The sequence below is a fragment of the Lepidothrix coronata genome, unplaced genomic scaffold, assembly GCF_001604755.1.
Source record: "Lepidothrix coronata isolate B3197 unplaced genomic scaffold, Lepidothrix_coronata-1.0 Scaffold4, whole genome shotgun sequence".
NCBI lineage: Eukaryota > Metazoa > Chordata > Aves > Passeriformes > Pipridae > Lepidothrix > Lepidothrix coronata.
In genome coordinates, this window is record NW_016690184.1 from 10,860,616 (window position 1) to 10,873,328 (window position 12,713).

Consider the following 12,713-nt stretch of genomic DNA (forward strand, 5'->3'; position numbering starts at 1 on the left):
AGAGTAGGTGCTACCTATCATGCTCTGTGCTCCATTGATATGGAGAACATGTGCCTAAACCTCCCTGCTTTCATTACCCAGGTACCCTGGGAGCCATCTTCTGTGAGTCTGTGGGCTTCTTAGCTCTCCTTCATCATCGCTCCTTACTTATAATCTTACCACTGACACAAACATACCACCTGCACTCTGTAACCAGTCCAGCTGACCTTGGACGGTCAACTGCCCTAATAGTGTTGATGAAGGTCCTATCCAGAGAAAGCAGAATTTGGACCCTGAAAGGAGGCGTTCCTCATAAAACAATTGAAAAAACTACGATGCTAATATGTCAAAGAAAAATAAAATAATTTGCTCAAAAGCAGAGATTTTAAAAGGAAAGGTTCATTCAGTTCCCTTACAGGAGATGCACTGTCCAGACCTCCCATTGCAATTTGCATTTATCTAATTCCTTACAGCTCACATGAGCACTGTTTCTAGTTGTCCATTGTGCAGCAGGCACCACCAGCATGGCCAGCACCTTTTGGGTGTAAGGTGAGCACATATTTTCAAGTATGAGAAATGGCATGTGTCTTAAAGCAAACAGGAGCTGGGGTGTGGGTTGAAAATCAACCAGCACAGCAGGTTCCTCCATGATGCCTGTGCATGGAGTTGCCTACTGGAGTCCTCCCCTTCGAAGAAGCAATAAAAGAATCAGTTTTCTGGCTTTGCATCCAGATTTGACTGAAAAAGTACCAACAAAAGAGAGTTTTGTAAATGTGTTCTGAGTCAGTCACTGCTGTGCCAGCATGCTTAGCTAAAGACAGACCAATATATCAAATTAAAAAATATATAGGTGCCTGGGAATATTAATCTTGAGTATTTATCAATTGCATGAGTGTTCTGGATGATGCGCAAGCCCACATGACCCTTCAGGCCTCTCTTCCTTGATGAATTAGATTCATTGCTCATAGCCAAATGCACAACTATCTTTTCTTGTTTTTCTTCTTCTGGTGCCATCTGGTTTCTTGTATATCCTGCCAGGCTGTTGGCATCAGATTCACTGTAGTTTCCATCCAGCATCATAGTTTTCGAGTGAGGTATTCCGCACGAACATGAAAACTAGAAGCATAAACAAGAAATACGGTTGAACACTGGAAGAACACATGAGCAACAGAAATTATGGCTTTCTATTAACAGACAGCTTGTAAACAGTTGAGCTTGAAATTTTAGTTGAGATGTTTTTTCCTCTTTGAACAAAAAAGTCACTTTGGATTGTTGTTTGTGTTCCAGAAGTAAGAAATAGGGTTTAGCTCCGCTGCTTGGACAAGCAAATTCAGAAAAGATAAAAAAAATGCTTAGCAGACATTTAATCTAAGCAAAAAGTTTTCTTAGCTATCTCTTGTTCAGCCTTCCTGTCTTGAGATCCTCTATTTTTCAGTCCTGATGTTTATAAATATTCAAGGACAAGATGCAGTTTTATCTGTAGAAAAGGCTTATCCAGTATATGTTATGGAAAAAAAAGGCCTAAGTTCTGGTTTCACAGATACACGTTTTCTTTGTAAATCTGATTTTAAACCAAGGAGATGACCTGCTAAAAGCCTAATGTAAAATCCCCACTCTGTTGAAGTTACTGTCAAAACTTGCGTTGACTTTAGCAGCATACATCCCACAAGTTTTTTAGACTGCAGGTAGAATTTTGAATGGCAAATGCCATCTTCTACTATTCAAAATCTGAAGTTCTCCTGTTCCAGCAATATGGATGATGTATTTGTATGCAATGAAAATGGACTCCCAAACCTTTCTGCTAGGAGATCCTGCCTCTGATTCCCCATAGACCAATTTCCTTACCCAGTAATACTTTGCACCCAATTCCCTCCTCCACCAACTTTGAACTATGGTTTTTCCTTGTTTTCAAGGATGTGTTCAGCTAAAATAATTAAATATATATATGTAGAAATTTATATATCAGAAGATATAAATATGTATATATTTATCAATATGGAATATTCAGGATGCCACCGAAAAACTCTGTCAATATAAAGACCAGATCAGCCACAAGGCAAAAAAGGATTAAATGGATGAAAAGAAGTTTTTCTCACCCTCTTCTGGAGTTTCCTCTCCTTCCGCTCTTGCACCGTCGTCAGGTAATTCACAGCTGCATATTCCAATACCGAGAGGAAGACAAACACAAAACTGACCCACAGGTAAATGTCCACTGCTTTGATGTAGGAAACACGAGGCATGGAAGCATTCACCCCAGTGATGATCGTGGACATGGTCAGCACAGTGGTTATCCCTGGACAGAACCAAGAGAAATAAATGTTATTGACTGATACAGTATATAAGGCTTTTCATCTCTAGAAAAAAAACCCAGAAATTATGGTTTACATGATGATCTAAAATATATTCAATGTCAAATAAATATGTGTAACGTATCTCTTTTGCCAATGCAGAACTGTTCCACTGCCTACACTTCTGTGCTCATGATGGGTTGAGTTTTGAGGAGCAATGATTTCTCTAGGAACAGCATTTAACTCTCTCCTCAATCTCCATGGTTTATGAGACAGTGTTGTTAAAACACATTTTTAACACACCTAACCCTAAGGTCAGGTCTGCTAAGACCAGTGGTGACAGGGACCCCTGTTTCCCAACTGTACCATTCTGTGTTACAGGTACTGCCAGGAAGAAAATTAGTATTGACTTTCGGTCACAGCTAAAGAGGACTTGATCTAAATCACTGATCTTAAAAGGGACAGGCAATAAGGATAAAATATTTTGCATGAAGCCATGCAAAAGAAAAGTGTTATGCTTTTACCTCTAGAAATATTTGTCTACAGTTAAAGCTGTGGAAATCAAAACATTTTGAACAACCACCATGGTATTATATAGATAAATGTGTGCATGTGTATGTGTTTATAATTAAATATATGTGTTTATATATGTGTGAGTATGCATATATCTTCACACATATGTATGTGTATATATATTTAGACAGGTATACGTATAATCCTGCAAAATAATATATCCTTTGGATTGTCATGGAGAGAAGAATATTGACACATTCCCAAAGCCACTTAAACAGAGAAAACAGAGTCAAAAAGCATTCATAGCTACTTCAGCCATTTCAAAACAGTGACTGCTGTGAACATAGCTAATGTTGTTCACTTTTTATCAGGATACAATTTCTTTTAAAAAATTGAAACCAAACACATTTCTTTCAGTGGAGCAGACTTCCAGCTCCCTCTTCTCATCTGTTTGCTCTAGTGCATAGCTCTCTAAGTGAAATGAACTTATAAGCTGGAATACTGTGCTTATGCTTTCAGTATTGGAAGCCTAACATTAATATTCAGAGAGTTTTCCTACTATATTTTTGCCTTCCTTTAACCTATGCATGGAGTGATAAACAAATCAGCTCTTTTTTATGTTCAGCTGAAAGAATTTCCTCCAGTCCTGATATGGACAAAGCTCTGACTGTTGGGTTTTAGATATCCAGAGAGGCAGATTGGTGTGTGCAGGATTTCGAACAGCTTCTTCTTTGCTTTTCCACTCCTTCAAATGAGAGACCTTACTACCCCAGACACATTGGGTTCTCAGTGTAGGACACCCTTGGGAAAGGAGAAACCCAGCATCTGCCTCACCTCAGGGTTAGTGGCCTCTCATCCTCAGGCACTGTAGATGAGAGAGGAAAGCTATGTTCCTTTCACTGCCCCGCTGCTGTCTGAGGCCTGGAGTTACTGAGGTGCCTGAGTTTCCCCAGGGGCACACCAGATGGAACAACATGTTTGAAGGCCAGGCTGGATGTGGCTGTGAGCAACCTTGTCTACTGGAAGGTGTTCCTGCCCATGGCAGGGTGGTTGGGATTATGTATCTTTAAGATCCCTTCAAACCCAAACCATTCTATGATTTCATAATTCTGTGATACCAAAGTACACAGGTGTTGATAGGGCTAGATCCCTTGCTGCTGCCTTTCTTTCTCAACTTTGTTAAGATATGCCACATTACCACTCTCCAGGCAGTCTGGAGAAAACCACTGGCCACAGTATTGGTGTTGGCTGGTTGGGAAGACACATAGCTGGGCTGGGATATTCACTGTGGCAGCTGGGACATGGCAGGATCCTGCTCTTGAAAGGCACTCATGAAAATTGTAACAGAAGCCTTTAAAGCCCTGTAGGTGCCTGAACTCCTGTGAAACTCTACTGTCACCAATGGGAATGCGTGTTTTAGAACTGCAGGGCGGGACAACAGGGAAAAACTCTCAATTCCTCAACTCATAAATACTGAAACTTCTCTGCTCAACTGTAGTTTTAAGACCATAGCCCTTTCTGTCCTGAGCAAAGTGTAGGTCATGAAGACTGCTTAATGAGGAAGGACTTAAGACAAACTGCAAGTTTTACATTACATTAATCATCAGGTAAAACCAACATTTGATTGCCCAGTCCTGCCAAAACTTTTGCATTCAAAGATTTTCACACAGTCATGGCTTTTTGCAATTGTTCTCACCCAAAGAGACTCTGGCAGGAACTGCTCGGTGATCAATCCAGAAGGACACCCAGGACAACATGACCATGAGGGTAGCAGGGAAGTAAGTTTGGAGCAAGAAGAAGAAGATGTGTCGACGTAAAGTGAAGTTAATGTAGAGTCGATTGTACCAACCTTTGAGAGAGAAGGAAACCCAGAATCAGTGGAAAGAGCCTTGACAGTAGGCACAGAGAGGTAAGATCTTTCTTTTGCTATTTTAATTCTAAAGAGTAGTGAAAAAAGAAACTGAGCTTACAAAACATGTCTTGTCCAGACCGTGGAGACTACATTTCAGCAACATAATCCCAAGAGCCCTCTCACAGGCAGTTAATACAGCATTAGTTTTAGCAGTAGTATTAAATCAGAAAAGATCAATACCCGTGCTACTGTAGAAAGCCAGTCTTGATGTAGTGTGGAATTTTTGTATCAAAAACTGAGACAAAGAAATCTTTTCATCAGTTTTCAGAGATTCATTCCCATTTTTCCAGTACAGCATCAGATCTTCATCAGTGTAAGCATCTTAGGGAAAGAAGAAACATGATGTGAAGTGACTTTAGCTTGGAGGTTTGACAAAAGCTAACAGATGCAGTCTTTGGCATGAAGTAATGCCACAAATAACTTTGCTAAAAGCACTGAGTTAAAAAGATCGCATGATATAATATATCATGACAAAAATAAAAATTTAGGTCATCCTGATTCAAGGAAACACATCCTCTTTTTACTCTACACTGATGGAATGACAGCTAGAATGGCACTCTTCTGAACATCACAGATCAAAATTAATTGACAAGGTATTGCTAACTGATAAAAATAGACCAGGAAATAATCATGGGTAACACACTCGAATTCAGAGGAAGGAGGAAACGCAGACACCTCAAACACAAACACTCAAACTATCTTATAATGATAAAAGCAAAAAGGATAGGTAGGATCTGAAGCAAAAGTCTAGAAATATTTTAAAAGTATATATGAAAAACAGAATTTGTTATCACACTTGGTATTGGGAATGGGGAATGAGAAAAGGGTTATCAAGATGGTCTTGATCAAGGGGCTGGAGCACACAGCATAAGAGGCTGGGGGAACGGGGTTCGTTCAGCTGAAAGAAGAGCAGTTTGTGGTGGGGTCCAGATGCTGCCCTGTTGAGGATCATAGAGAAGATGGCAGCAGGCTTTTCTCAGACTCTTCATCAAGGTAGAGAATGAAAGGACAAGAGGCAAGGAATGCAAGTCACAGCAAAGGGTTGTTTCCAAGCAGGTAAAAGTAAATTTTTCAGGATGAGGACTCTTAAATATTTGAACAAGTTGCACAGAAAAGTTGTGGAGCCTGCTTTACCTTGTTCAAAACCCAACTGGACACAGCCCTGAGCAACCCACTATAAAGATCTCCCTGCTCTCAACAGGGAGCAGCTGAACTCAAGGAGCAGCTGACCTCAACATCAATGTCAATTACCTTGTGATTTTGCTGTTTGTAGTTAAACAGCTGGGAGGACCTCAAAACAACTAGATGTTAGTCTACACTGGAGAAAGTTTACAGAACAGCCACGAAAATTTTACTGTTCACATTAAGTTCTCCACAGAACAAATACTTCCCAAAGAAGCTTAGCCCAGGTCACAGTGTTTGCAGGATCAGGATTATGTCATAGGATGTTTTCCTTGCAAATTCCCCTGTCTAGCAGCATAAGGACTAGACATACAACACTGTTGAGTCAATAGAAAGTCTTTTAGTAACTCTGGTGAACTATCTTTTCAGGCCCTGAAATAAAAAGTATTCTGAAATGTGTCCAGTGCAATGCTTGTGCAGCCAGTCATGAAGCACATCTATCAAGAAACACAGATACAACATACAGCTTTCCAGTTCCAGAGAACATGTCTGAGAGTCCAGGGGGAAGCAGCTGAAGTCCATGTTGCACATTGCTGTCACTGTGACCCTAAAAGTTGAAAATGAGAAGAAAAGTTGGTTTCTATGAGGAGCAATCAAGCAGAATGTTATTGCAGATAATTATTCCGCAGCTTTAAAGCCAGAAATTATGCATGATGTTAGCATAAAATCCCCAGGAAAATTACCAATTATCCAAGTTCAAACAAGCTGGATTATACACAGAAACTCCAAAGGAAGATGTAATTTCAATATCTACCAAGGAACTAAAGCACTATCTTGAGCATTACAGTTATACTAATGTCAGTACAGTCAGTCTACTGTATTTTACAGCCAAGTATTTATATACAAAGCAACAACATAAAATAACTTCACCGTTTACATTTCAAGTTTCTCTTAGGTACAGCTCAATTAAGGTTTCCTCATTTTCCCCATTGCTCAGTTCTCTCCATAGTCACCCCAAGAATGATCCAAGTCTGAGGAACATGACCATCCTTATTGCAAGCCACAGAATTGCTCCACTACATATATTTTTAAAGAAAAAGCAGTTTCTTTCTGCTCTCAATAAAATTATTTTAATCTGAGGGGTGTATTCCTGGGGCAGGGGATGTAAAATGGATGCAGCTTATTTTCAAGAAGTGAGATTTGCCTCTGTTAAGTTTAAGTCTAAGCTAAAGAGCTGCAGCAATCACAGCTCCAGTCTTTAAATTAGTCCAGTTGTGCACATGGTTACATAAGAAATTTTCCAGTGGGTCAGTGAACTTTCCCTTGCAGACGGATTTGCAGTGGAGCTCTCAATTTAGTAGGCTCAAATCAGCTGTGACTCATCGTTTCAGAAGCCAACTTACGTTAGCTGTGACCATTTCCTAGATTTATTGCAGACGTTGATAAAGAACTTTTCTTCTGTTGCAGGGATTTAGATGCAAATCCTACCCTGATCTACACACTCATCACCCCTGAAAAGCTCACACTGTTCATTTTGATCATAAAACTAGAGCAAATTTTTGCCTTATGTGCAAAATTTAAGGAATGTTTTTGGGGATATGTTCCAGAAGGTGTATTGAGGCAATGACCTCCCCTAATTGTGTGTAGCATTTAAACGTTGTATAACTCAGTCTCATTATTTTCTTTCTTTCTATTATTTTCTTTCCTCAGCATCACCTGAACTATGGCACAACCTGTGATCAATAACAATTCATTAGCCAGTGACAGCACAGAAAATCAGCTCATCAGTAACATATTCCTCAATTAGAGTGCAGTGTTTAGGTGCCCATGAAAGCCCAAGACTGAAATGAGGAATGAAATGTGTCTCAGCCCAGTATCAACCCCTTGCAGATATCTCAAGACATCTGAGGGCATTTCCAGTATGACCAGACACCCATGTTTTGTCAGCCAGATCTCATTCTGAGTGTCCTAAACACCACCAGGCCCAAACGCCATGAAGATTCTCATTCTTCTTTGTTTTATGTATCAAATTATCCATTTAACTCTTGTGCAGTCAGCTGTGGTTAACTCACAATCTTCTCTCTTGTGGATAACATTAAAAATTCACATCACCTCCTTGACAGATCACAGAAAATTTTGAAAGTAAATACTCTGCATGTGTGCAAATGAGCAGACCTGAACAGAACCAATGTTTGCCATTAAAAATACTTGTTCATTCATTCTGGTTGTTGAGCACTGCTAATAAGTGGATTGCTCCTGGCTTTAGAACATAAGAACTGTGGGGTGTGAGCAATGGAAACAGATACTCAGTTACACAGAGCAACAGCCGTCAGGAAGGTCCCTATCCTCCTGCTGCTCTTCTCCCCTCAGCACTGACCCAAGCTTCCATCTAACCTCATTCTTTATTTTTCTTTCTGCTTCTTGTCTCTCCAGCTATATGGCACCTTCATCCTCATCCAGTTCCAAAAAAATATACACTGTCTTTAGGTGCTTAGTTTAGGTGTGGGTAATCAGACCTCCCACGCAATAAATGGATTTATTAAATGGGTTCATAACAGGGAAAGTGTTCTTAAGTGTTTGATCAAGTTGGGACTTTAATCATTAAATCAGGCAAAATGAAGTAGCCATATGATGCATTTCTTTCTTACACACACGCATATATTTCTTTGTGATTTTACAAATTTGTCCAGGGTTTTTAAAATAAATTCAGTAGAATTGTATTTGGACCATGAAACTTTGCTTTAGAGTGAACTTTAGAACCCCCTAGTTCTGTAGGATATTGTCTTACTTGGGACAATATTGTCCTACTTGGGACAATATTGCCCACTATGCTTATTCTTCAAAGAGAAAGAGCATCCTGAATAAAACTTTATAGAAAACCTTTCCTAGTTTTTGAGAATCATTTTGCCATATCTGAAGTGAGTAAGTTCCAGAAAGATCCTAGAACAGAAATCCTTGGCTACAAAACATTCCAAGGTCTCTGTACACTGAGAGCATGTTTTCTGCCCTGGGGAAATATCCTTTTGTTTGGGCTCTTCAGCTTTTCTCCTCTGGAAGTGTATTTTTCTCCACTTTTCTTTTTGCCTTCTTCTGAGGTAAATGAAATCTGCTGGGATGGTGATGTGAGCAGCCGTAAAGGTGGCCTGGTTAGAAGGGGAAACTACTGAGCAGGAAAGCTGCCTTCTGAAAAATATTGACAGAGAAAGGCCTGCCAGCCTGGCAGGCAGACATATCCTTGAGAAGCACAGCTGGTCTCTTTGAAATGCAGACAGGGTACCTAGAAACTGGAGACATCCTGGAATACCATCAACAACCGCAAAAAGAAAGGGATATAAAAGGCAATTTATTGTCTGGAAAATAAAAATTTTTCTGAAAGAACAGAAAACAACATTATCTATTATTCATCACAGGTGAAAAATAGAAATTACCAGCACCTATGGGCTGCTCAAAGTGATAGTGTCCTACACCCTCTTATATCTCTGGATATAAGAAGGACATGACTTTTACCCAAAATGAAGCCTTATTCTCTGAGAACTTTCCATGCTGCATGTACTTTTCCATTCCTAAACAGATTGAATTCACTGTATGAAGTTTCTACCAGCTTTCGGACTCTCACTGGGGGTGGCGGGCTGACTCCAGACCCTATGACTCAGGGTATCTCTGAAGTGCCACTCTGTTGTTTCATTGGATCCCTCTGGGCCCACTTTGGAGGCTGTTTCAGTTTGTCCTTCATTCATAGGATGATTTGGTTCACCTGATGATGGAATCACTTGATATCATTATTATGCATTCATACAAGCAGTCTATCCTAAGTGTACCTGCTGGTATACTGTTGAAGAGTTGTTCCACTAATAATAAGTAACCAGTGAAAGCATATACCTAGTTAGTTATATCTGTTATTGGCTGTTGTCACATGAGTTATGGACACTAAATTACTGATTGCTAACAGTAATTTGAAATAGCTTGATATGTATATTAATATTCATTTTATTCATCATAGGTAGTGGTGATTTTGTGGTAGTTTACTTGCTAGTGGTGATTTTTGTGGTATTTTTGGTAATCTGTAATAAGGTAGAGAAGTTTAGAGGATTAAGCCTCCATGTCCTTGTGTATTACAGAATTCTGCAAACCCACCGTCACGATCTGCGTACACCCACAGGATGGGTAACCCTCCAGGTCATGACAGACGTGCCTCAGGATTCTTCCAGCCAACAAATCTAGTAGAAAACCTGACTGCCTTTAATACTGCCATTTCAGCATCAATAAATTTAAACCTTTACATCAACACAAAAACACCACCACAACAATAAAAAAACATTTCTAGACAAACAGGAAGAAAAATAGGATAATTATAGAGGTCACCATCTGGTATATCAGCAGCTTCCAGTTTAATCACAGACTGACCCTGGGATGAACATTCCTGCTTGACTAAGCCCTCCACTGACTGCAAAGGGTTGAGGGCATGCTTCCCCTGGGGAGGAGGTTATCCTGTTACTCCCCAAAGCATGGGTTCTTTCAGTTTCCTGCAAAGCATTTTGCACCGCACTTTCTGGAAACAGGGCTCTGCATCTGCAGTGTGAGTAGCAGGATTGGCAGTAGCAGTCCTAGTGATCACCAAAGTCAAGCCAAGAGCAAAATTGACAGCAAAGCCCCAGGGGATGCTCAGGAGTATCAGGGCTGCACTGTTACCTCATGCTGTAGAGGACATGACCATCAGGGAACACTCGCAGCATGATGTTGTCTGTGGTGGTATCATGAATGAAGGACCTCTTGGAATGCACAAAGAAGACATCAGGGACCCAGATCTTCTTCACCAGCCTGCCGTCAAAGGTCATGCTCTTGTTGTTGGTGCTGGGAAAGGAGAGACGCTCATCCTTCCAGTAGTGCCTTAAGTATAAGGTCATAGTGAAATCCTTCACAAAAAATGAAGAGAACCAGAGAGAGGTCTGTCAGTGCTGCACTCTACAACTGGGACACACCAGAAAGAAAACTCACTCCTACCAGGTAGATAAAATCTCTCCACTCTCAACTCCCGATTCTTTCCTAGGCCGATGATCTCTGTGAATAGATTTTTCTGAAAAATAATTTCAGCCAAAACAAAGCATAAACAACCAATGAATGTATTACAGTACCCAGTAATGTTCAGTCACAAAAGGGATATAAATATGCCCCAAGAGAAGCAACGCCCCAGAGAAACAATTCTTCAACCCTGGCAAAATTATCTTGCAGGACTACGGTATCAATAGCATGATCTAGAGGAAAAATTGTGAAAGTTAGCTTAATGAAGAGGCTAAACATTAAGTAATTTATCCCCAAAAGAACTAAATTGTTGCAAATAGCAACCAAGTGACTACCATAAAAGTGTATAAATAAAGTTCCCTTTTTAAGCTTGTTGAGGGGGCAGGAGCTTCAGTCACATAAAGGAAAACATCTGTTGATTCCAACCTGGCAGCTGTTGCTTTCAGTGCTGCATATACTCTCTCATTTTGAGATCAAATACACTTCTTTTCTTTATATTCACAATTAAATGAGGGGTTATGGGAGCTGCCAAGCCTGAAGAGGCAACAACACAGGCCAGGACCTCTTCCTAACTGCGCAGCAACCACTTTCTAAAAACAAAACCAAACAATCAGTTTGGTGAAAAACGGTAACAAACAATCTCCCCTGACTCTCCGCTTCAAAGGGCTGTCTGGTAATAGCCTTGCATTGCCAATAGGTTTTTCATTAGTTTGCAAAGAAGGCTCTAGTGCCAGTCCTCATCTTGCTGCCCTGTATGGGACAGAGCAGGCCAGACACCTCCCTCTCTGACCGTGGCAGAGACCTGCCAGGGAGACACTTCTGCTCATCCACCTGCAGGTCCCCATCTTAGGCTGGTCCCAGGCTCCACTGCCACTCCTCCCAGGGATGCTGCCAGCTTCTATTCCCTACTGGACACTGGCCACCTTCCCCTTACAACTACAGTCACAAAGAAATACTTCCAGCAACTGCTGCTACTGACAGGCTTGGGTTGCAACCTGATTGGACAAGTCACCCTCAGGGGAGGGACATCAAGCTCATCGGCTTGACTGGAGGTGGGAAAAAGGAAATAAAGGAAGAGGCACAACTGTTGCTTTCTTAGGAGTCAGTGCAAGTTACAGCAGAAGTCAAAAAAGGGGTAAAAAAGAGCCTGGATATTCAGGGTCACCATTCCCTTGGCCATGACATGAGATGGAGGGACATGGGGCTCCAGGTGAGGAGGACCATTGTTGTAGTTTAACCCCAGCAAGCATCTAGGTACCACACGGACACTTGCTCACTCCTCCTTCCCCCAGTCCCCGGCCAATGGGATGGGGAAGAGAATCAGAAAAAGTTGGGTTGAGATAAGAACAGTTTAATAATTGAAATAAAGTAAATAATAATAGTAAGATTAATGAAAAGGGTCATAAAAAGAGAGAGGGACAAAACTCCAGAAAACACAAGTGATGCACAATACAGTTACTGACCAATTCCCAGCCTGTCCCCCAGCAGCAATCAGCCCTCCCAGCCAGCTCCTGCCAATTTATATACTGGGCATGACCTTCTATGGTATAGAATATCTCTTTGGCCAGTTCAGGTCAGCTGTCCTGGCCATGTCCCTTCCTCTCTTTCCATGCTCCTCCTCACTGGCAGAGCATGAGACACTGAAAAGTCCTTGACTTAGGGTAAGCACTACTTAGCCACAACCAAAACACTGTGTTATCAGTATTATTCTCATACTAAATCCAAAACACAGCACTGTACCAGCTAGCTACTAAGAAGAAAATTAGCTCTATCCCAGCCAAAACCAGGACAGCCAGGCAGCTGGAGGTTGCGGCTGCAAAATGCCTCTGGGCAGCTCCATCATCAGAGCACAGGGGAACAGGGAACGATGTGACATCGAC

General features: G+C 41.0%; 1 protein-coding gene across 1 annotated transcript in view; it reads right to left on the minus strand.

Moving 5' to 3' along the window:
• Positions 1–786: 786 nt before the first annotated feature.
• Positions 787–12,713, minus strand: part of LOC108501853 (gamma-aminobutyric acid receptor subunit rho-2) — a 32,604-nt gene continuing 20,677 nt past the window's right edge. The window contains exons 4-9 of the mRNA XM_017824121.1: positions 10,504–10,727; positions 6,339–6,421; positions 4,873–5,013; positions 4,477–4,629; positions 2,076–2,272; positions 787–1,095 (exon numbers count right to left, since the gene is read on the minus strand). Of these exons, the coding sequence (XP_017679610.1) occupies positions 787–1,095; positions 2,076–2,272; positions 4,477–4,629; positions 4,873–5,013; positions 6,339–6,421; positions 10,504–10,727 (1,107 nt within the window). The remainder of the gene's footprint in view (positions 1,096–2,075; positions 2,273–4,476; positions 4,630–4,872; positions 5,014–6,338; positions 6,422–10,503; positions 10,728–12,713) is intronic.